The 25,054-nt window shown below is 43.8% G+C and overlaps 1 protein-coding gene across 1 annotated transcript; it reads left to right on the forward strand.

The window, feature by feature from the left end:
* The first annotated feature begins 1,913 nt into the window (after positions 1 to 1,913).
* PPIB (peptidylprolyl isomerase B) lies at positions 1,914 to 20,422 on the forward strand. The gene is made up of 5 exons (XM_085643994.1): positions 1,914 to 2,422; positions 7,031 to 7,144; positions 10,858 to 10,951; positions 14,586 to 14,770; positions 19,912 to 20,422. Exons 1-5 carry the CDS (start codon positions 2,291 to 2,293, stop codon positions 20,032 to 20,034), a joined length of 648 nt encoding a protein of 215 aa, XP_085500120.1. The 5' UTR covers positions 1,914 to 2,290; the 3' UTR covers positions 20,035 to 20,422.
* Positions 20,423 to 25,054: the final 4,632 nt, after the last annotated feature.

Raw genomic sequence — 25,054 nt, forward strand, 5'->3', positions numbered from 1 at the left:
GTGTTGAGCAGGATGCACTTGAGGTGGGTGCTGCTGGTGTTCGACTTGGTGGGTGCTGGTGCGAGGCTGGTCCGGATGCAGGTGAACTTGCAGGCGTGGCAGCTGAAAGGTCCGTGGGTACGTCGTGGAGTGGCTTGATGGCATTCTGGGAGTCGGCCGGTGTTGAGTGCGGTGAGGGTGGCGGCGGAGTACGTCAGGCGGGTCGGTCGGGATCTTCGTTGGCCAGGGGTCCTGGCGCTGGGCGCGGTCCGGTCACGGACGGGCGCAGACGGGCTTACCTTTGGCGCGCCTTCGGCGCACAATCGGCGCGCCCGCTGCGCGTGACCGCTGCGCGTTCGCCCGGTCGCCATATAAGGCGAAGTGCGCGGGTGGGCGGGGCAGCTGGGAGGCGGGAGCGGGGAGGGAACAGAAAGGAAAAAGGGGCGTGGTCAGCGGTGGTGGCGGGAAGCGGGGAGCGGGGAGGGAAGGCGGAGGGCGGCGAGGTAGGCGGGCAGACAGGCAGGAGAACCAAAGGGCTGAAACTGACTAGAAAAAAATACAGGCACAAAAGTCAGACAAAAGCTGCTAACACGGGAGGAAAATGCAGTTCAAACAAGCACAAATGCTAGACAAAACAAGCACAAAAGTCAGACAAAAGCTGCTAACACGGGAGGAAAATGCAGAAACTGACTAGAAGAAATACAGGCACAAAAGTCAGACAAAAGCTGCTAACACGGGAGGAAAATGCAGTTCAAACAAGCACAAATGCTAGACAAAACAAGCAAAAACAGACGCCAGCAGCGTCAGCCGGCAGCGAGGCAGGCAGCCAGGCAGAGGGCAAGGCGAGGGGGCACACACAGCAGCTGGTGGCCGTGCGGCGCGGGGGTATCCCACAAGTGATGATGTCCCACAAGTTGATGAGTTAACATCCAGTTTTGAATGGAGTCGAGAGTAGAGCTTAGGATGGAGAGATCGTGAGTGGAGGCCTCCTTTAGGTACATTTGAGTTTCGTCCACATAGAGATGATAATGGATCCCGGATATACTAAGGAGATTTCCCAATGGTTCTAAATAGATATTGAACAATGTGGGTGCAAGTATAGAGCCTTGAGGAACACCTTGACCGACCGCCAAAGGAGATGAAAGACTGTTCGCTATTTTGATCATTTGGGATCTATCAGAGAGGAAGGAGGCAAACCATTTAAGTACAGTGCCCTCCATGCCCATTCTCTGTTGAAGAGTGTTAAGGAGAGTGTTGTGATTGACAGTATCAAAGGCTGCAGAAAAGTCAAGGAGAATTAGAAGACAAGACTCCCCCAAATCGAGTATCTTCTCAGGCAATGCAGCTAGAATTTGGAACTCGCTACCTCCAATCCTCCGGACCACCACCTCTTTCCGGACTTTCAAAACATATCTTAAAAGTCTTCTCTTCCAAAGACACTTCCAGGAATAATTCTACCCAGTTCATGACGCTCACGGCTGCTTGGCATTCACATGAGCTCAACATTGTAAATATATATTTTATACCTGTATTAACCTAATTTTGCCATCTTTAATTTTTTATAATTCTTCACGTGTACCTTGTGTAACTGACTTGGTTCTATATAAAATTACATCAAATAAATAAATAAATAGTTGCCTCTGCTGTTCGAACTTGCATCAGAGACTTGATTGTGGGAGGTGCTGCATGAGTGGGGAATCATGAAATGGCAGCGTTACTTATCTATTTTGCTTTACTAATGTTTTAGACTCAATTTGGGGTAGAACTCCTTCAAACTGCCAGGGGGGAAATGATCCGAAATTACAGAAGCTCTGCTTGGGTGAGACCCATAGGCTAATTCTTCCGAAATGCCTTTGTCCTACTTTAGTCTCTACCCTCAGTCTGTGCCTGTGGTCTGACATGCTCCTCTCTGATTGGCTGGTATGTGGACTACCACAAACGTGGCGAGACAGAATCCGCCACAGGAATGAACGGGGAGCAGTTTAGCTACACGTCGAGAGGAGGTGGGCGTATATTTACTGACAAGAGGTTCGGAGGTCGGCTATTCCATTGCCACGGCGGGGGTATATTGTTTTAACAACATATTGGAAAGAGTGTTAAGCACTATTTGTTGCCTCGGTACACGTTTAAAATATGGCATATTTGCTTCTTCGTCACTTTTTACTTCGTCTTGCATCACGGAAAGTATCAGACAAAAGGCAATGCACCCCAAACCCCACTCTATGGTACAGCCAGGCCGATTCTGGTCACGTCACTTCCGGCTCTCGTTCCAGTACCTTTTATTCCCGGCAGCACCCGTAAGTCCTGGTTGATGCGGCCGGCCTTGGCAAAGAACATGAAGCTGCTCGTTGCTGCTGCGCTAGTCGCGGGGTCCATTATTTTCTTTCTCTCCGGCTTTTCCGAGGCCGAAGAGAAGAAGAAGGGACCGAAAGTTACCCACAAGGTGAGTTCGTGAGGGTAAGGTAAGTGTGAGGCGCGTGATTAAACAAGGGAAGGGCCCTTGACAGGGGGAAGTGGTGGCGAAAGGTACCAGGCTTGTAATGCATTTGTAAGGTCTGGCGGCGATTCTTGGTTGGTAGCGAGGTACCTACTGTTTTTTTTTTTGGGGGGGGGGGGAAGCTCTGTTGCGCGTGGTTGAATATTGACGGAACGAACAGTATGGTCAATGAATTGTGCACTTAACTCTTCAAGGTTCTACACCAGGCGCGCAACACCCATTGGACTCACAGGGCTTCAGCCCCCCCCGTCGTGTGTGGCAGCCCGGGATGAGACACCTTCCCGGGCAAAAAAGCAGCCGCACCCGAGCACTTCACAGGTCTTTAAAAGACCATTTGCATGGTAATGAGGCCTTGCTGTTGTTTCACCCCTTCTAAGAGCCCCTGCAGCTCCACTCTGCCTATTGCTAAAAGTTCAGCCCCCCCCGAAATTTTTGCTCAGCCCCCCCCCGAAATTTGGCTCTAGTTGCGCCTCTGTTCTACACTAAATCATTGTAACCAACTTGGAGTATTTGCAGACTCGGATTTCTATGTACCACCGCCACTCTACAAAGCCTTAACTTGCTGACCATGCTCGTTTAATTCTAATCAATTTAATAAAAGTATCCCAGTGAGCGTGTGTGAACACTATAGCCTGCATCGTCCAACTCGTGTAATAGGCTTCGTATAGCCGACCGCTTCCCCCGCCGCCACGTCGGTGAGATTTGGAGACCTCCCAATCGTAAGTCAGAACTATTGAGCGATGTCAAGGCCACTGTCCAAGTCTGTTCTCTCAAGAGACCCTAAAAACCTGTAATTGTGCGAGGCAGATTCCTCCACGTATAATCTTCCACCATTAGTGTAGATGGAGCATGGCGCTTGGTTACTCGGCCATAGTGACACGTGTCAGTTTCAAGCCCGTCTAGTCGATGCTTTTTCACCTGCAAGGGAATGCCTCTAGGGCAGATTGTGCAAGTTCTCCTTGTTGATTTTGTAATTTGTTCTGTGACCACTAATTTGTTATGATTTATTTTTCTGAGAATTGTGAAATAGAACTATACCCCGTTTGTTTTTATGTGAGCCCGAATCGTCCTCAGTTCTTGAACGGAACTGAGTATTGCAGTACTAAACGGAGCTCATTCTTTCCTTTTGCATTTGCCAAACAGCTCCCTTTTTAGGTCTCGGCTAGCGAAGGCTGCGCTTGCGCAGTCTCGCTCGCGAGATTTAATGTTTTTCAGAAGTGGTGCTTGAACCCGCTTCTTCTCTGTTGGCTGGCCTCTTAAATGCTGGTCAGCCATTGGCGAAGAGCTTTGTCTCTTGAAACAAGCCCTGTCTTTTTCAGATTCGGGGGTGTTTTTTCAAGTCTATCTTTTTTTTTTTTTACTCCCTGCCCCTTTTACACGTGGTGGGCGTGTTTTTTCTTTTTTTCTTTTCTTTTTTACATCGGTAGGTTTGGCCATTTTGTGCGCGGTCGGAGCGGGACGTGGGGTCGCCTCTTCCTTGCTGCAAGGCTGATTGATCTCTTAAAGCTCGGCGTTTCCTGGTGCTCGGCGTTGGCAATGGGGGAGCATTTTCACTTTCTGGATGGTAATGCAGGTGGCGGCCTGAACTGCCTGGGTCTGGCGCCTGATAGCAGAGGGAGGGGGGCTTGTTGCCAAGGGCTAACGTCTTCTGGGCCCCATGGCGCTGGCGGGCGTCTGCTTGGTGTCCTTGGTGTGTGCATCATTGGTGCCCACGTCCGGGGATTGGCACTTTCTGGATAATCTTTCACAGCTGCCAAGTTTACAGGTTACCCATGTGACATCATAATTTTCGTACGCGCATGTGTGACATTTCAATAGGTGATGAGTGGCGTTGAGTGACACTTTATCCCACCGATGAGCATTTAATGTCACCTATTTAGAAAGAATGCTTGACTTCACCTGTGTAGCTCGGACATGCTCCTCGCCGTGATGAGTCATAGAAAGAGAGCAGCCGTGTCTCCCACACAATGTTACAACCACTCACAATCTTACAAAATACAACTATACTCAACACGCGTCCGTAAATAAAGCCTGTCCCACTGAATTTCTCAGTGGTGCTTTCTGCTGTTCCCAGCACGGAATTTCTTTTATAAAAAATTACAAGATTCCAATGTAAACAACTTAAACTGTCTTGTCGGCGACCTGATGAAACTTCGATTAAAGTGCTGGAGACTGAGGCCTCGGGTCTAAAGTTGCCAGCCCTCTAAAGCTATGATAATTTGCCATGTGTTTTGTTCATACAAATCAAAGCTATTCCACGAATCCTGACCTCTTAAAATCTGTGGTTCACGGGCGGCAGAGAAGTAATAGGACTGTCTTTTCCTTACTTAGAGAAGAAAAATAGTGTCCGCCTCTGCTCTGCCGCTTCAGCTGCGCCCCCCCACACTTTCATTCTTCCCTCTTTCTGTCTAGTAGTTATTCTCTTACTGAAAACCTTGACTTCTTAGATGGGGTTCTCACTCTCTTTCCTCTACTTTATTTTATTTGCTCCCCTGTGAAATGGATCCAAAAAAGAAAATCATTTTTGCTGGAAATGTCGTATTTTAATTCTAAGGTGCAGCATCTGGAATTAAAGTTTAAAAATATGAAAAATAACTAAAAGTAAAACAGTGGTAGCAAACTGGCCAGATTGATTTTATTCACACCCAAACACATTAGTGCCACTTTTACAGAGTTTGCCAGTGAAGCGCTATTTTTTTCTTCTTGTCTTTGTTTTCCCGGGGCTTGCAACTAGTGCACTAATCCTGGAGGTAATGCAAAGTGTGGATTGGAAAACAAAATGTGTACTGCGGCTCTGCGTCCAGGGATGTGGTCTTTTTTCCATACTGCTAATGTTTTGTAAGGATATCAGCAATGGACATTGAAATGGGACCATTAAAGGCCCCTTTCAGGCAAAAGCACTCATTGATTTCTGAATAGTGAGTGTAAAAGCGTTAAGGTAACAATGTTGTTCCTGCTTGCATTTCACATGGTTTGCTAAATTCTGCATTCCCCCATGACTGTTTGCTTTTTCCAGGATGATGTTACTTTTTTTTTTTTGTAGGCCGCATATTGCTCTTGTCTATTGCGTCATTTAAATTGAGCCTCATCCAGGTGTTTATAGCCGGCAGCAATTGGGTTGTAGTTGAAGGCAGTGTGAGTTTTTCTCAGTGGGACAGTATGGTTTTCAGTGGGGGAGACTATGTTGCACTATGGCCAGAGCTGCTGAATTTGGAACTGGGGAACCAGGTTCAGCCTTAATAACCAGTCCACCAGACGACTCTCCTGAGAGAGCGCAATCCCATGCAAGACCTTAGAAGCGCTGGTGTCTTAGCACCAGCAGGTGGACCCTAGCACAGGCAAGTCTGGGTTAACCTTCAAGGTTTGTCCACCACAATCCATACCGAAGTTCACCTCCAGTCTTGCTAGCAGGCCTATGAAGCAGCACAGCCAAGAACAACAGTGACTGTCACTGAGGTCACAGGACCCTTGAGAAGGGCCAGCTCTAGGGCAGTGCAACCGGTGTGACCGGGCGCTGACTTTGGGTGGAGACATTATGTTTGCAAGTAAATTAAGGTTTTAAAAGTGCTTGCTGCCTCCTTCCTGGCCTCCAGCAATTTTTGGCAACAATAAAAATGTCATGACTCTGGTGTTTAATGTTCTTCCTAGAGAGATCGGAGTTTTGTCTAGTGGAAGTTTTGACTCCTGGAAAGGTAGCACATAGGGTTAATGTGCCTGCAGCAAAGAACATGTACCATGCAGATCACAAAGTGCAAATAATGTAAATCGGTCAGTGGGCTACTGAGTGTGTGTAGGTGGCTCTGTGGGTGTCTCTATTTGTGTGTGGGTTGCTCTGTGAGTGGCTCTATTTGTGTGGGGGGGCTTTGTGTATGGGTGCAAATGCAATAGGTCTCGCGTTTGAGAGTGATTAAGCTATGTTTTAAAAACATTCAAAAATAATGTCGTGAACAATGCCAATAGCTCTAACTTTAACAATGCCGAGACCATTGCATTGTAAATGCTTGTTTTGTATGCGAAGGACCTCGGTTCAGTGCATCTCCACGCCGTTTGTTTTCGGTATGGTACCTGAGTAACTCGCCCCATGAGTACCTTTTTGTGTTGGTTAGTAATAAAGCGTTTTACGTACAACGATGGGCACGACAAAATGATGGTAAACTAGATGCCGACATGGTGTTAGTAGTTAGCGAATATCACATATACTCATTTTGGACAGTTAAGCAGTGGAGAACTACTGAAATGTCATATGGTGGTGTGAGCTCCGCCGTACTTTGTTAATCTAAATAACTTTATTGGACAGCTGTTTTCGTTTAAGCAGCGCTACTCCATTAATAGCACAGCCTTCCATCGGTTGCTTTCAGTTTGTAGCCTCTGATACGCTAGCCTTTGAGAGTAGACCCCGTAATAATTACCCTGTACTAATCTCTTTCCACGCTATATAAAACCGCTTTGCCAGTGCAACAGTTAATATATTTACAGGGATTGAGTAGGCTGACGTATTCGACAGGTAATTTTGACACTCTTGCTAAGCCATTTTTAATCACTTTTTTGTTTCAGGTTTACTTTGACATGAAGGTTGGCGATGAAGCAGTTGGACGAATTGTCTTTGGGCTTTTTGGAAAGACCTGTCCGAAGACAGTTGAAAACTTTGTTGCCTTGGCAACTGGGGAGGTAAGGTCTGCCCTGTTGATGAACAGATACTGGCCTAGGCGTTTATGTAGTGCGTACAATTGCTGCTAAGATGCACGCTCATGCGGTGTCCAGCTCAGTATTAATGTCCTCTTCTGGGGATTCTTCTTTGTTAAAACTTAATAGAAACATGCACCCTGGAGCCTCGCACAGCACAATGTACATTTTCAATTCAGACAGGTATTGTGATGCTATTAGAAGGTTGTTTTCGCCTTATATGTTGTATCATGACTATTAATAGCTTTGAGGTCAGGCGCTAATGAATTTCGCCATGTACTTTGGTTACCTTGAAAAGAAAATCCTCCAGACCAGTATTGGAGTAATGTTTAACCAGGGGAGTGCAATATTGATTGCAGTCGATGTAAAGGTGTGAGATGTTTAGTTATGGATTTGTACTGCTAACACACATACCCGCGAGCAAGACTGTCACGTCTGCCTGTGTTATGCATGGCCATCTCAGAACTTTTGTAATACTGCATTCCTCAAAAGCCTCAGGCCGCCATTATTAGCTTCCTCAGTCACACACTGATTTTTTTTTTGTGGGGGTTGGTAAAATGCCCTCTCCTATGGACAGGCTGTGTAATGCGCTTTCTTAGAGGCTGTTCCATGAAGTGGTCCCGTAAGAGCAAATATCAAAACTGTTTGTATATTGTGTTTTTCTATAAGTTGTACCAGTCAAACTCGGGTGTGCTCCGCAGACGGGTACTGTGGTTGACTGCATAATGTAATTCCCATACTTGGCTCTTGTGCTACCACAGACATCAAATTCTGTCTGTGCATTCATTCATATGGTTTGCCCCTCTTGTTTTGAGGACAACTCCGCCCATACACCACTCTGTTGCACCCGGCCGCTGCGTACAAGACTCCAAAGAGTATATATAAGTTGTGGCTGGCTGCAAAACACCTCATCTATGGGTTACACCTCTGGCGCCGCTGTATGGACTAAAAAACTTAAACTGTAGGCAACAGAAGAGTGCATCTCCCAAGCGTATCGTCCTTGACAACTGCCTTCTTCCCATGCTCCATATTTATTGTGGTTTAAACTATATGATGCAGACCATTGTAGGTATTCCTTAAACAATAAAGTATTACCTCCTGCTTGTTCCAACGTGCCTCCTGTCACACACGAGTCTCGCACAGCATTACAGGCCCTCTTGCTGATAGCTGCCAAAACGTAGGTTTTGTTCTCTTCTGCGGCAACTACATTCAGCTCCTGGATACCCTCACGGGTGACTAGAAGCAATCTACCAATATACTGGCTTGATTGACATCCTGGTCCTGACCCCCTGCCTTCCACCCCAACTCGAACTTTTCTCTTTCGTTCTTCCATTCAGATAGTCCATCACTACCACTGCAGCTCAGAATGCCTCTTTCAATATGAAAGATCAGTCCATTCATCCTATTTGACCAAGCCAAAGCCGTCAAATTCATTATTCGGTAAACTTGATTAGTTCTGCAGGTTATATCATTTTTTTTATGGTTCTTGTTGGTAAAAACGATGACCCTTTATAATCCTTATTATAAGACTTCATACAGAGCAATGCCTTCACAAGGAGTCAGATTCATCTTATCCTTTTCTAGCGTTTTTCATAAAGTGTTCCTGTTCCTATCCTGTGTTGCCCACTCTGTGATGGGGGTGGGCGGGTGGGGGGGGGAAATCTCTATTCCATGTGGTAATGGTTGGTGTTTCTTGCGCTCGCCATGTTCTGGCAATGTTGTGCTTAGCAACTATCATTCCAAGCGTCGCCCAGGTTTTCTTTGCTATTTAGGTCTGTGGGTTTCCAGATATTTTATAGGCATAATATCATGTCTTGGGGTCTATCTCTGTTCCAGAGCACTACTTTAATACATTGGATCACTTCTGCCCAATACTTTCTAATGTGTACACATTCCCAGATGGTATGGATGAATGTACCCTCCTGACCACATCGTCTCCCACACTTGGCGTCGTCTCTGTAGCCCATTTTCACAAGTGCTGGACCTGATGGGTATATTCTGTGTAGTACTTTGAGTTGCACCATCCTGAATCTCGAAGAGATCGCAATTTCTCTTGGATGACGGGGCTTCCTGCTAGTCATAGTCCAAGTATTAGGGTATATCTTAATATCGTGCCCCATTTTATAAGGTATTACACTACTCTGGAATATTTTATTCCCAGATGCATGCTCACATCCTCCTTAACCTCTAGACCGAGTTGCTGTCTATTTAATAAAAAAAAGGCAAATCCAATGGTTTTATCCTAATGCCAAAACGTGTTAAAGGCAAATGCAGTTTTTTTTGCATTGCATGCACACACTTTTTATTAAAGTCTGCGCTTTTGATTTTGCCAGTGCTGGAGAATTAGCAAAAAATAGCTTTTGTACAGAACGTGCATAACAGATAAATATTCAAATGTGACTAACTGTATTTGAGTGCACTTTTTGAGATGTAAAGTAGTCCCACACCACATACTACTTGCATTCCAGTGGATGTACTTCTTGGAAGGTGGAATTAAATTGCACATGATACCACAAATGGGCCGTAGTCTGGGTGATGCTCCTGGATGGAGCTAAAGTTAAATCTGTTTTAAAGAATGTGGTATCAAATTTATTATTCACAATCCAAACACGACGGTGCCAGTGTTTGGCTGTGCAGTCCTAAAGAGCAGGCTTATCTTTGCTCTCAAGGTGTGTGTGTGTGTGTGTTTATTTCCATTTACACACAGAAAAAGGAGAACTCTGGGTAGTTCTCAAGTGTGTGTGTGTATATATCTATATATCTTGTCAAAAGCGCAGCGAGCCAAACAAAGGCATTTCAAGTTCATGGTTTATGATTAGGAAGCCCTGTGCAGCTTCGAAAAATGGCTCAATGAATCTCTACTTTTGAGGCTTGTATTACTGAACCATATTCTAACAATGAGTGTAGCTAGAAGAGGTTTTAAAAGCCCCCATGTACAAAGAATTCCCATAAACTAAAGGGATTTAATTGTAACCTGGGGTCTCCATTTTCTTAGTGGATGGGCAGGGGAGGCAAGATTTCTAAGATCCTGAAGCAGGATGTAGCAACCTTGGTGATCTGCCGGGCAATGGTAGTTTTGAAATTAAAAATGAAATTTGGATGTCTCACTTAACTGAAGGTTTAACAGGAGTCGGTGTGTGTGTGTGTGTGTATTTATTTTTTGCTCTCTTTGAAGTTCTGATACGGAATTGGTGATATTCACCATACTCACCCAGGCATTTAAATACGTTTTAGATGCAAGGGTAGAAGCTATTATACCAACCTTGATTTTTGGGTGGTATAATCGTTTTTTGTACACGGAACCGGGATACAGATTTTACAAACTAGCGAAATACATGTGAAGCTATATTGCTGTGTGGTCAGAGTAACGAGCTCCAAGGGATGTACCAGTGACTGGCTTGTCCCTCTTGGCCCACCCTTACTTTGCTCAAACCGTGTCCAAGTTACTTGTGAAGTTGATGGGGGGATAATACTATCTAACACCATCCACTCGTACTAACCTTTTGTTGAAAAACGTTTGTCATGTCTAGTTCTTAATTGTAACTATAGATCGTTTCGCCGTCAATCTGTGGTGATGACTTGTTTTAAATATAAAATGGCAATTTTAATTTGCATGAGTTACTGGCTGTCAATGGATCCTCTCACCCCCCATAAGTACATACGTTCTTCATTCCTTTACATACTTTTTTCTCTTCCAGAAAGGTTTCGGGTACAAGGGCAGCAAGTTTCATCGTGTGATAAAGGACTTCATGATTCAGGGAGGAGACTTTACCCGAGGAGATGGGACAGGAGGTGAGACTAGGGCAGCCTTTGTGTCGGCAAGTGTGACCTCTTGAAACAGTAGTGCAAGCAGCGGTTCCTGTGTAACTTGATGCTGATCATTGTTACATCCCGTTGCAGATGAGCAGTTCAGGTTTATTTTTGTAAATGCCCTTCTCTCTTTGAATGCAATGCCACCATCTCCCTGTACAGCTAATGCACCAAAACTCCACAGACTTATCTCATATCTGAAATATCCGTTCCACTGCGGACCAGAACGTTTGACTTTCTAATTTGACCTCCCCTTACCTACTTATGTGCTTTAAGAAGGTCGCATCCCTATTGCTTGAGTTTAGGGAAGGCTGTCCTAGTGAAGGACATTATACCCCTCAAGGAAATGGGGAGACATTTCATGAAGTTGACAGGTAGATGACGTCCTAGATCATGTGGTCCTGGTTGAAGGCTGCCATATGATTTAACAGATTGGAAACTGTAAGATCAACGTGCCTAGCTTGGGAGTTTTCCGAGCAACGCCCAGCTGTCCTCCATTAGTGGGGTTAGGGCAATTTAACTCCTATGAAGTAATCTTACAGTTCTGGGACCTTTGTTGCATGTAATTTGCTGGTCTACGCAAAAGGTGGGATAGGGGTATGTGGGTGGGGTGGGCGTGTCTTCATAGCAGACATGCGTCTTTCAATAAGCTTTTGATGCATGATCATATTCTCAGGTAGGGGGCTTTTTAATGTATTAATCATTGACCTTTGTTTATGATTTTGTCTGGTTTAAAAAAAATCTGTTTTATTGAGTTTAATAAAACAATAAATACGTAAGTATTTGGTGGTTTGAAAACCTCGTTATCTGACGTGATAGGTTATTAAAGAGAACCTCCAAAACCTGTACAATGGACATTTCTCTATTCAAGGAAAAACATACGATGGATTGGAACTAGATACAAATCTTCTCACTTTATAGAAGGAGCTTTACCTGATAAGTGACATGTCCATGTTTATCTAATAGCCTCTAACTGTAATTAGAAGTCTGCTTCATAGTTAAACGAGGGTCTATTACATAAATGAATAAAAACTGACCCTCGGGACTAATGAAGAAAGTAGGAAAGCTTGGTTAAGAAATGTGGACAACTAAGAATGAGCAGACCACAGAATAGCCACCATAATTAGTTACATGGTTGAATAAAGAGCAGGGACCAACAATGGACCACTTTTAATTTTCAGGCTAAGGGAACTTAAAAAAAAAAAAAAAATCTTATTAATTCAAAGTTCGTTTTTATTGGCATTTAAACCTCATAGAAACAATGTTACCATATATATATAATATATATATATATCAGCAACAGCGCAGTCCCCTGTTTTCCCAACATCCCGCGAGGTTTTGAGTCAATCCAAGCAGTTTCACATTGTGCTAACTTATCCGTACAGAATGCTAACATATAAAGCCAAACTTGGGTTTTCCTTTCCCTACCCCTCCCCCATATTCCCTCCGCAACTATAGTCCCAGTTGTCATGGGTTTTTGGTATGGTGAAAGTCATTAATCCTATATTTCTGGTGTACCTCGTACTGTACCCTCCTCCTCACACTTCCCCCTTATGTTTCCTGTTTCACTTGTGGGTTCATGAGTCTGTGTCCTGTTAACTCTTTCCCGCCCCCCCTCCGGATCTCCTGAGGCATCTGATACCATGTCGTCTTCAAGTTTTTCGTTTTTCCGAACCATCATTCACACCCTTTCCGCTGTTGCTCATTCACGCATCTCTTCCATTCCTCTACTCTTGTGTCTCTGGCGTAGCCATACTATTACAGTTCACCTCCTGCCTAACACCAGTCCCAGGGTAAAGAACCGCCCATTCAATTTTTTGTTTTTAGGAGTAGGTATCAAGCCAACGAGAATCTGTTGTACCCTTAGGGAGTACCCATCCTGTAGCTCTCTGAAGGTGTGCCAACACCGCGTCCCAGTAGGGACCCCGTTTAGAGCATGTCAAAATCATGTGGAGGAAATCCGCTGCCTGTGATCTACATCTGGGGCACTCATTCCACCCCCACACCCCTGGTCGGGTAAATTCTGTGCAGTCTGCTCGTGGTTAGGTACACTTGGTGAGTTCTGTTCTATTGCAAGAGTTTAAATCTTGTGTTGGAGTTGACGTTCTCACTCCCTCGTGCACCCTCTCCCATTCTTTCTGAGGGTTTTTCTGGCACCCATTAAGATTTCTTCAGTAGATATGAATTTGTTTCCAAGTTGATGGAAACTGCTATCTGAATCTTGTGAATGAATGTTGTGAATGAATGTTGTATCCAATATGTTGGTGGTTAGTGTGTGGTGTATCTTGGTGGGAATACAGTTGTGAGCATGCTGCTGACAGCTGTTTGGCGCCTGTTCTAGATCTGTTGTATTCAGAGTGGGCTGCCACTTGAATTTCAGTGGAACTTTTTTTCCTGCCACCTGTATCCTAACATAAAAAAATGCTTGGTGGTAGACCTGTTTTTTTTTTTGTTGTTTTTTTTCACATTCTTCTAGATATCCATTAGTACAAACCTACCCCAAGGCGCAGCCAAGTGAAATTACGAACAGAAGGGCATAATTGCAGCAGGTAGTGTCCAGTAGGTACTAAGTATGTGCTTACATCCCACTAGTCTCCCTTCCAGACCTCTCCTTATCCCTGTACTACTTAGTCCGTCTCTCGCCTGTAGCAAGACATTTGATCCAAAATGATAGCCAAACTCTATGTGCCAATTCATGTCCCAGACAATGCTGGTTGAACCTGTGAGGAGACGTGCGCGGTTTCTTGCTGAAATTAACTTAAAGCTACTAAAAACACGACTTTTGTGGCGCAACGGACACTTTGCACATGCTATCTGTCCATGTTCCAGTTGCTGACGGGTGTATTTGAGGGTCAAACTTATTCCACTGAGGAGTGCAGAGTTGTATTAATTTTCACAGTTGACGGACTGGAAAAGAGGCTTTTGACTGCGTAATGAAAAATCACTTCATAGGTATCTGTAATTTGCTCAGTGCAATTGGTTGCCCTTTCCTGTTAGGTATTTCCTTTAATTATTCGAGTGAATTCATGTTACACCAACATCTCTTCTCGGAGCAGCAGCTGTCAAGAGGGCATTAGAGTACTGAACAACCCCAAATATTTTACTTCTGACGGGTCTATGCCTCGAATGTTAGGGTGCCTCTTCCTGTGAGCTAATATGGAACGATGGCTATACCTGATAACCAGTCTAGTATTTGTTCTCTGTAGCTATAGCAATGTTTTACACCTACTACATTCTTCCTAATCTCTGTGTTTACTAATTAAGATTTGCTGGCCCTAGTTTTAAAACGGTCTCTGTATTGATACCATCTGTGTGTGTGTGTGTATATGTATCGCATCCCATCATACTCCTATTCCTCAAAGGTAATAAGCACTCAAAATAACTAATTTATTTGTCTTTGTTTAAAGATCTTGACTTGGAGTAACTGCATAGAGTTAAGGGGGATCAATAAAATAATCCCTTGAAGGGATCACCTGTGTGTCTGATACAATTTGTACCTTGGTTTCTTGTTGGAATGCACAGAGTTGCTGTCTAACTTATTGTCCTGTTGTGGTGCTTGCTGCCTTTGTGATCTGGTATAGTAGCAAATTGCACTTTACTTTACATCTCTTGCCAGGAAAAAGTATCTATGGTGACCGCTTCCCTGATGAGAACTTCAAGCTGAAGCACTATGGACCTGGATGGGTCAGCATGGCCAATGCCGGCAAGGATACAAATGGCTCACAGTTCTTCATAACCACCGTGAAGACGTCATGGTTGGATGGGAAACATGTCGTATTTGGAAAAATCATAGAGGGAATGGTAAGAACACAGCTGTTTTGACAGTATTTTAACGTCCGTCATGATAGTTTTTTCATTTGCTGCTGGGTATGATCTGTGATGCTACTTTAGACACACTTTGAGACTACTTGTGTTTTAACTTTTCTGACCTTTTTAGTAAAGAATTCTTTACTTTTCCATAAATGGTAATGAACTAGGGTGACCAACTGGCATCGGTGCAAATTCAGGACGGTGAGTGTAAAATTTCAGGATAAATTCAGAACGGGTCAAAATTCAGGACATAACTCCGGGACAAAAGGTACGTTTTATAGACACGTCCGAGGTTGCTGCGCAATCTTATATAAGTAAATAGACATCCACTTAAGTACAAGTCAAAATAAATTTAGATTAGGTTTCTGTATGCCCGCAGCTGGCTACCTTAGACGAATCAAAACTTGCATCTCGCTCCAGCTGGAACTTTTCTGCCTCCTAGGGAAATGCCCAGTCAGTCAAGCTTTGCTACCACATTCCAGTGGTGCCCCTCATCTTCACATAGACCGTCTCTCGTGTATTTAATTTCTTTTATAGTGTTACCTACATCCCAAGTATGTAGGGCAGGGTGTTGGGAGTGCGTTATATCACACACATTATATAGACCATGACTCGTATAAACGTGAAAGTCAATGTATAGGAAATGTTACTTAAGATAATAGGTGCTACAAGGTGTAATCATTCTTTCATCTATCATTCAGTTTTTCACCATTCATTCTGTCCTTTCATCTGTGTGCCCATCTATATCCAAACGTGTTCAACCATTTGCACACCTATCCCCCATGTATCCTTCCATCATTTCACTCGTCCATTCCTCCATCCACCCTTTCACTCCTCCATCTGTAGTCATCCATCCACACTTGCACGCATCCATTCACTCATCCATCCAGTCATTTACACGTTCACCCATCCAGCCATCCTTTCACTTGCTCATCTATCCATCCAGTCACTTATCCTTCCACCCATTCGCCCTTTCAGTCTTTCATCCTCCCTTTCTCTCTCATCCCCCTTTCACTTATCTATGCTTCCACTCACCTACTCATCCATTTATGAATCCATCCATTGACCCATTACTCATCCATCCTTTCACTAATCAATCCATTTGTTATTTCATCCATCCACCCTTTCACTCCTCTATCCATCCTTTTGTCCATCTACCCCGTTCACTCACTCATCAATCCTTACTGTAGTGTAGTTCCTTTTGTACCCTTCATGCAGGACCTGCGCCTTTGTGGATAACAAACTGTGGGTCTGGTGGTAGACTGACTCTGTACACCCCTGCCGAGTATGTTAGCCTGTCTTCGCATTAGCTAGCTCGCAGTGCCACTAGACTCTCCTATCCGAGATTAGTTTTTGGCAGTCTCAGAATACAACAAACCCCGATTCCTCAGACTCGTGTTAACCATATACTACTTTTCACCCAGTCACGCGTGCTTGCTTGTTTTGCTCTCCGAGAGATACACAGAAGAAACAGTCAGGCGTGTTTACAATAAGAATTTATTGTACCGGTCTCATGTAAAACAAATGTTACAACTGTAACACAGTAGCAGAGATATAGAACCAGCAGTACAGTGAATAAAAAGGAATAGTATTCTACTATTTTGCAATAGTCATGAACACATACATGCATGAATATAAAATGCATTTATACAATAAAGTGAGTACTCCTAGGATGCCTGACTAGATGTACCTAGCATGTGAGTAGGTGCTAATGAGCCTAATAGCCTAGAATCTAAGAGCCAAGAATCCTGCAAGGATTTAGTCAAGCCCCCATACCTGAATAAGTGTGGGTCTTCGTCCAGGACTTGAGTTGGACTCCCCGCAAGGGATGGTTAGACCACTGTCAGCTGGAGCGATGGCATGCCGAGGCCACAGCGTCTCTGGTCAGTGTGTCGGCCTTGAAGTCTGTTACCTCCTGACAGCAAGAGTTGCTGTAATTGTACAATTAATGTGCGTATGTTACCCATTGTTCAGTATGAGGATGACGTTAGGGATTAAACCTTTGTGCGTAGATAGATGTGAAGTAAGATCCCCTGCAGAGTGTACTCATAAATTATTCATATGTGCTAAGGATGACGTCTTAGCAATATCGATCGGGCAGAACCCACCCTCGTCATAGAAGTAGGTGAAAGGTTTAGTCATTATAGGGAGTCAGTCCCTATAAGGCATTCTGTCCTTATTTGGAATTATGTCCTTATAAGGCTCTTTCATATGAAATGCAGGGGAGATGATTTAGGGAAAGTACGATGTTCTCTAAGCCTATATTAGAGTACCGGTATGAAATGTAACATTACATCCACCCTTTCACTCCTCCATCCTTTCACTTATCAATTCATCAATCCTTTCAGTCTTCCATCCACTCACCCATCCACCTTTTTTTACCCATCCATCTACCTCAACGCCCATCCATCTATTTACCCTCATCCATCCTTCCACTCACTCATCCCTTCATTATCTATCCATTCACCCTTTCATTTATCCATTCACTAATCCATCCAGCCATTCACCCTCTCCTTCACTTATTTACTCCCCCCACCTTTTCACATTATGAGCTGAGCCTGTGTCTGCAAAGTTGCAGATAGACAAGGCCCATCAAGAACTTCACCCTCATTGTAGTTCCTAGAGCAAGGGGTGGGGAGGGTTCACTATGCCCCTGCACATAGGCAGTCTGAAAACTTGGCAGTCATGAGTCGTGCATGATGCACAGTGCCAGGACGTGAGGTGACTGACCTGGTGTTTCCAGGGCTTTAAGTGGGGTAAAAAAAAACTAAGGGGGTCTCTTCAAAGGGGTTGTTTGATGGATCTATGGGCGAGGCTCAAAACACCTAGGCTAAAAATCTGTGCTTAAAGTAGTGTTTCGCCCGACTGGTATTCGGTTTCTGTTATTGCATCCAGATATACAGCAAGTATCCTCACACCAACAAGAAGCCAGGACTATTGGCTTTGTCAGTGGTTATTAGTTGCTTTAAAAAAAAAAGCAGCAACCATGGCTTTGTTGAATATAATATTGAAAATGCGTTGGTTCTAAAATTGAGATAGGGACTATAACCCATTCTTTGTAACTTGTTTCACAGGCTTCTTTAAATAAACTGTTTTCTCACGTTGCAGCATGAACGTTTTACCTTTTATTAATCTAACAGAATGAATTTCCTGCTGTACTCTGAGGCAGGAGGAGGCCACCACATGCTTTAACAGCCCAGACCTCCACATTGTCATTCTGTATGTGGCACTTGGCCAGAATGACAATGGGTGGGGTGGGGCTGCTCTTGTGCTCGAGGGAGTTCCAGGGGGCTGAGGCTTCTTGCAGGGAGAAGTGCTGCTCCTTGCAATGGCCATAGTTATGGACAAAAGGTGTCTGTAAAAGGGATCCTAGCGGACGTGAGGTACAAATCGTAGCCAGTCCATGAAATTTACGGACGGTTGGTCACCCTATAATGAACGTGTGGATATGTGTAATTTTTCATTAGGTGTGATATCGAAACGAAAACCTAAACCACACTTTTGGTGGTGGAGAGAGTGATCTGCTTTTTTAGGTGTCGCCTGAGCCAGCGCTTTAGCGCTGCTCTCGCGAGAGCTATTGTAAAAGGGGGATTTGGAAGTGCAAACCAGTGCTTTCAGGCCGCCAACTACAGTGCATGTACGCCGGGCGCGCGCACCAGCCCGGTGCACCATTTGGCAGCCTGCGTGATCATTTCGCAGCCGCTTTGATGTTCTCAGTGAGCCGCGCGGCCACTGAACATCAAAGCTGCCGCGAAAGTGCACACCATTTGACACCCCCTCCCTTATCCCACTTCCTGCTTGTTATAAAGGTCGCCGCAATATGCCACCTCCTCATTAGACATACATTGCTATGCCAATTACAGCTTTGTTTTCGCTGCCTTCTTTCCCTAGGATGATGTGACGGCTTCTTGGAAAGTTAACTAGACAGGTTCACAATAGCGGTGACGATAAATGCATCCAACATAATATTTTACAACTCTGCTTCATATCAGCCATATCCCTATTCTGTAATGTAGGGAGCCGAGGAGCACCCTTGCCAAGTCAATACTGCCATCTAGAGGTCAGAAGTGTAAGACTGGCAAATGCTCCGATCCAGAAAACATTTAGCTGGTTTTACGAACTATGTCAAAACAGACTGAAAGATTCTAAAATATAGACTTAAATAAATATCGTCCAAAATGTTTGATGGGCTCATCTCTACATCAAACGCTTACCGCCAAATATATATATAAATATATCTTTAATGGTGCAAAATTACATACAGCCGTACAATCCAGAGTCACTTGACCCGATACTCTTGTTACACAAACTCAGTACAACGCTTGCCGCCAAATATGTTAAATTGAAATGTACGGAAGGATGAGATTTTAGCAAACTATACTTTCGAACCTACATATTCCCAAAAGAAGTCTTTTGTAATCCATGTTTCCACATATAATTGATCACTGAACCCCTGGGACTCCACTAAGATCTGCGGAGCTTTTCTGGACTCCGATTGAATCCTGAAAGCTAGAAACCATGCGTCAGTTACAAGTTAATTTTTTATATATGTTACAGAACTCCAAAGAGATCCACATAAAACATTAACCAAAATACATCTAGAGAATATAATCAATAGGTCCCTTAAAATGCTTTGAATACCTCGACAGCTTAAACTCTAGTACCATACAATTAATACAAATTAAAACAAGCATTTGCAATGCAATAGGTCTCACATTTACACGAGTTTAAGCTATTGGCATTGTAAATGACTGCCTCTTATTTATGTTAAAAAAATAAAAGGCATTGTAATTTGCAATGTCAATAGCTCAAACTCGCGTAAATGCGAGACCTATTGCATTGCAAATGCTTGTTACCATTAGCTGTGTCTGTTTCGTGAAGAGTGATCTGCTTTTTTCCTATTGGCTGTGTCTGTTTCCATTTTTATAAAGTGGAACCCATTTCAATACAGGATTCTTGCCTGGCTGAAGTGGAATAGGGGCTATGCCACTGAAAATAATTATAACATGTGTGGAAACTCTCCTTCCTTTCCTGATTTGAACTGATGCCATTTGAAGAAGTGTTAGAGTGAAACACTTAGGAGCCTAAAATACCGACAAATCTTAAGTGTGTACTCAATTAATCTCTTACAGGACATTGTGAAGAAGATCGAGACCACCAAGACAGATGGACGAGACAAGCCATTGAAAGATGTTGTTGTCGAAGACAGTGGTGTGATTGTGGTGGAGAAGCCCTTTGCAATTGCCAAAGAGTAACCAACCTGTTTCACTGTAGAAAAAAAAAGCTAAGAGGCTTTCTGGACAGACTGGGAGTCAGTTTGGCGTGTGGCTTTTTCTGCTCCCATCCACGCTCAGGCAGCCTTGATCTACCATTAGCCGGGCTTGATGGTCACAAATTAACACTTGTTTAATGACTGGCTTTGTAGTTTGACCGGCAACTGTAAAGCTTCTCTTGCCTGGAAAACCAAGGGTTACTTTGGCGTTTGACTGCGGAAAAAGGATGACCAGGAAAATCTAAGGTTGTTGCTGTAAGACATGCATCATTCCAACAATTTATATTGATTAAAAACCCACATCAGGCTTTTTATTTCTGGGTTGAAACAACGTAATCAATAAAACGTGAATGTGTTTCTTTTTATACTTATACTGGGCTCTGCGCTTTTTTTCGTTCAGTAGCTGGTGTCTTATGCATTTTATATGGATGTACAAAATGATTCCATGACTTGAGTCGGACTTTCTGACACCTGAAGTGGGATTTTATTTGTTCTCCTTTCATCACTTTGCTGCCAGATCGCATTCTTCTTTCTAGTATCATTCGGATCCACTAACATTGGCCCGAAGAGTCCATAGTTTGCCTTTCTCCCACCAGACGTACTACTGACTTCTGAAGGGACTCTCATATTTTGATGTCTGACAGTATTGGAGTGTGTGGATGTCCTGAAAGGGTGGTGGTCTTGAATGCCTGATTTACCACAATGGGTACGCTCAGAACATCTACTAAATCACATTGCTACATAACCACTTTGGGTTAGTGGGCAAACTGATCGAATGGAATGTGCCATTCCAGAGATTTCACCACAGTATATGTAACGATCTTTGGATGCCTCAGTTTTCATCAGGTGTCCATGAATCAAGCTTATGTGATTTTTTTTTTTTTTGTATTTGTTTTTGCATGTCTGCCAATTAAGTGACGCACCCATCACATACATATCCTCGAGTTTTGCCTCGTGTTTTGCTTTCATAGAAAAAAGTCTATTTCTCTTGCCATACAAGTGATTTGGGGTAATTGCAATACCAGGTTAAATTATTCCTGTTGGCTTTTGGAGACTGAGTGTTGGGCTGGTGGCCAGAATTTGTGTATTACTTGTATTGTTGTTCATAGTACTCTTATTAATAGTGTCATCACTATTAAACGGGGTAGTAGGACTAACAGTTTCTGATCATGTTAGTCAGTGTCTTTTATCTCCCAGGTGCTGTCAAGTAATTTCTTGCCTTTTACCAATTACCCAGGGAGCTTTTCTATTTTCACCCAGTAATAGCGTTGCTAGGCTTACCATATTTTTTAAAAAAAATTGTGGGCACCCCTTTGTTCTCTTAAGTAACCCTTTTCGCTGTCATTGACTGATTTAATATTCAGGCATCAGTTTGCTTCCATTGTACTCGGTTTTCCCAATCCTCTTCAGTGGCCATCTTTGCTACCATGAACCCAAGGAATCAGAGGATCAGTTTAGCTATAGGCAATCCTACCTTGTTTGGTCTACCTAACTTTGTATCGTGGAGCCAGAGGACCTGTTCCCACTAGGCTATGTTACTCCAATAAGTCTGTAGAATTTGACTGCTCTGCTCTGCCCAAACAGTGTGCGGAAAAGTCAATTCGCTCTCGTACTTTAGACGGGTGACTTTTTTTTTTTCTTACTCCATTTTAGTATGTCTATCTTGAGTTGAATAAGCGCCAATATAGTCGTCTTTAGGGTGCATAACAACCTCTTCTCAATTGCGATACTTTAAGCCTTCGGGGCCGATTACGATGTCATCAGGAAAGGCTCCGAACAAGATTCGGATTCTGAATCTAATTTGGGACCTATGTTCCTGAACGAATCTGTTACCTTTCCAGAAAGAGTACGATGCAAGGAAGCCGTCCGAATCGCTTCCGAACAGAATTCAGGCAGCCGGAGTCGTTCAGAGCCAAATGGTACAGCTCAACGGAGACCGTTTCCAAACGAGCGAGTAAGATTAGATTCAGACAGCCATACCAAATTGGTTTGGCCGAAACTGGTGTGGGAATCTGACTTCAGGGGCCTGTAGCAGGCTCCCTCTCACATGTAGGTCTCCGGATGGGGCCTGTAGGGGTACCCACCCCCCTCTTCCCAACCATGCACAGTGGCAGGCACCATGGGGTACCCGCCAGAGGGTGCAAGATTTTCCCCACCCATTTTTTCAGTCGGAGCCTGTGTTCTCGTTCAGGACACAGGCTCTTATTGAAGTCAATGGAATTCCAACCGAACAGTCATCAGCATCCGGACACATTGTAATCAGTTGGTAGGACTCCCTGAATGCAAATCGTTCGGAAAGCATTCCTAACCCGATTCAGTGGGAATGCTTTCCTGACAGCATTGTAATCTGCCCTCTTAGTTCTTTTTTCCAAGGATGTTCTAAGCTGTTGAATATGGTCATGCATATTATTCAAATATTTTTGTAAAGCAGAGGTTGCCCCTTTTAGTCATCTATTTTCTCAGAACTCTACTTATCAGGGGACTAAATACTGTTGATCCAGATCACACTAAGGAATACATGTTTATTACATGGTAGTATTTGTATTCCTGAGGAGGTACCAAATTGTACTAATCCTGTATTTTTGTAATGTCATCCTGCTTCCCCAAGCCTACCTTGTGATGTCTGAGATCTCACTCTGAATCCTTTCTGCCTTGTACCATCTTTCTGGAAGGCGCCTTACCCATGAGTGTTTCTTTGGTAATCTTTTCCATTTTTCCAACTCCGAACTGCGTTTACCCCAGCCCATTCTTGTAGTACCACCTCTGTTGCAGACTAGTCTTTTCACTCCACTTTATGCCCCCATAGTTAATGCAAATATTTAGCAACCCCCAAGTTAGCCTTTGGAAGGATAACCCATGCTCTGAAACGAGGGCATGCATACAGTCACGTCTTTGTAAAAGGTATCTGGGACTGCATGTGAGATGTTTAGTAGTGAGCCGTATTCCCAAGTATTTGAAACTGTAGTTACTAAGTACCCTTTTTCAGTGTCCCAGTAATTTATTTGGTGAATAGTGTATTTTGGCTAGTCAATACTGTACCTGAAATATTCTCAATTCTTGTCTGAGGTCAAATTGCTTGTCAAGTCCACTGCATCTAAAATATTATCTGCATAGAGTAATATTTTCTGTCTCCTTACTCAAAGCCACGAATGCTGGCTGTAGAACATGGCCAACAGTCCAGATGTTCTAAAGATACTCCGAGCTCCGTGAGAAAGTCAGCAGCTCTTCCTGCTACTCGTCCTCACTTCAAATTTAGATTTGAGAATCCCTATTAAACCCTCACCCCAGTTGTGGGCTTTATATCGAATAATTCAGTACAGATATTTCAGGTTAAACCTGAACCTTTCCAATACAATAATCTGTAACCAATATAATCAAATGATTTTATGGCATCTAAAGAGATGATTCGCTACGTTATGTCCAGCCAACCATTAAGACTGAGTAGATTGTATAGTGGACCTCTGTGGCATAAAGCCTGACTCGTCCTTTGGAACTGGTGTTGGAATAGCCCATTTGCTACCTTAGTTATCTTGTTAAGGAGCAAGGTTAGCTGTTGTCACAGCAGTCTGTATGTGGCATAATGATGGGTCCTTCTGTCTGGTTTTTGACGTTTAGTCGAACCATACTCTCTCTGGCACCGGACTGTATCGGGGACATTTTTCATGCTACAACTGTGATTTTCCAGTAGGTGATGCCATGAAGCGGTCATGACCTGGTTTTGCCTCTGAAAGTTACTACACAGGCACACATGGGCACCACTTGTGCGTGCGGATGTCAAATTCCTTTCTGTGCCTCTTCGACATGGATGTGCTGCTGAGGATCCCAGTTAGTCAGTTTTCAGACTTTCAAAATATATATACAACAGTGTGCAAATGGGGACAACGTATTCCCTGAAACCACTTGTTTTAACTGTTTCACCTGCAGGAAACTGGTATCATTCATGAGGATGCACAGGGTCTCCCTTTGGTGGCAGGGCTCTAAACTTGTGATGAGTTCTACATGATGGCTCCCAGGCTGTTTTGGAACTTGAAGCAAAGCTGAACCTCTCAAAGCACAAGAAGGGATGTAGGACGTGTTTAAAGTAAGGGGCCTGTTCCCTAATAAATTGAGGTCACTTACGTCCAAGTTGAAAGACCAGTTCCAGGCAAGCACAAAATATTGTAAGTAAGAATACGTAGCTTCCAGCAGCTCTCCCTGGCCATGCTGATTCTAACACGATTGGCGCTTGCTTCAGGATGCCAAAGCTCTTCCCTTGGTGTATGGGAGGACTTCCACCATGCCGTTAAATCCATGCCAGTACTACAAATGGCTGAAGGTTATCTTTCCTTCTAATTCTGACACTGCAGTGTGTGCAGCATGTTCTCTGATGAAGATTGGCAGGAGGAAAATGTGCGCTTTCCTCCACTGGGAAGGTGGAGGGTGGTAGGTTAAACGTTTTTCACAGTGATCATGCATGGAGCAGCAGAGGTGCTAAATGTCAATGTGTACTGTAGAAACTAAGCCATACAAGCTCCTCCCAGTAAGGTATCCCCTAGTGCTATTCCCATGGCTCTGCCAGACCGAGTCAAAGTATTCTTGACTCATTGGTGGGGATACAAAGCCTCTGCAATTTGTCTCAGAGTTAACTCGTTGCTGTTTTTCCTTTTGGGGGTGGGAGGTACATGCATTCTCTCTGGGATACCCAGAGTCCTATCTTACCCTCTTTACCATAGGAATTAATTTCCCCAGTTGGTGCACAATAAACTGGATGCTGCCAAGTATATTTTCTGGCCCAATTTAGACCCCATGGACCAATCTAAATACACCTGCATTGGTAGTCCAGCACCATGTCTGAATGTGTTCGACAGGTTTTTCTGGAGTCTTAAACATTCCTAACTGGTTTGATAGCTTCAGGCTCCTTGAATGAAGGCAGACTCTGCTTTGGGGTGTTTAAAGTATAGCTGTGCCCTTGTTTGCTTCCTAGGTTTCCTGTGTGAAATACCAGTTTTGAAAATGTAGGGGCT

This window comes from Triturus cristatus, chromosome 3_1, assembly GCF_964204655.1.
Source record: "Triturus cristatus chromosome 3_1, aTriCri1.1, whole genome shotgun sequence".
In the NCBI taxonomy this organism is placed as follows: domain Eukaryota; kingdom Metazoa; phylum Chordata; class Amphibia; order Caudata; family Salamandridae; genus Triturus; species Triturus cristatus.

Excerpts from the sequence above, each read along its gene's own strand:
- PPIB (XM_085643994.1), top strand. The coding sequence starts at position 2,291 with ATGCGGCCGGCCTTGGCAAAGAACATGAAGCTGCTCGTTGCTGCTGCG. Across the intron at positions 2,423-7,030 it reads GACCGAAAGTTACCCACAAG|GTTTACTTTGACATGAAGGT; the intron begins GTGAGTTCGTGA and ends TTTTTGTTTCAG. Across the intron at positions 7,145-10,857 it reads TTGCCTTGGCAACTGGGGAG|AAAGGTTTCGGGTACAAGGG; the intron begins GTAAGGTCTGCC and ends TTTCTCTTCCAG.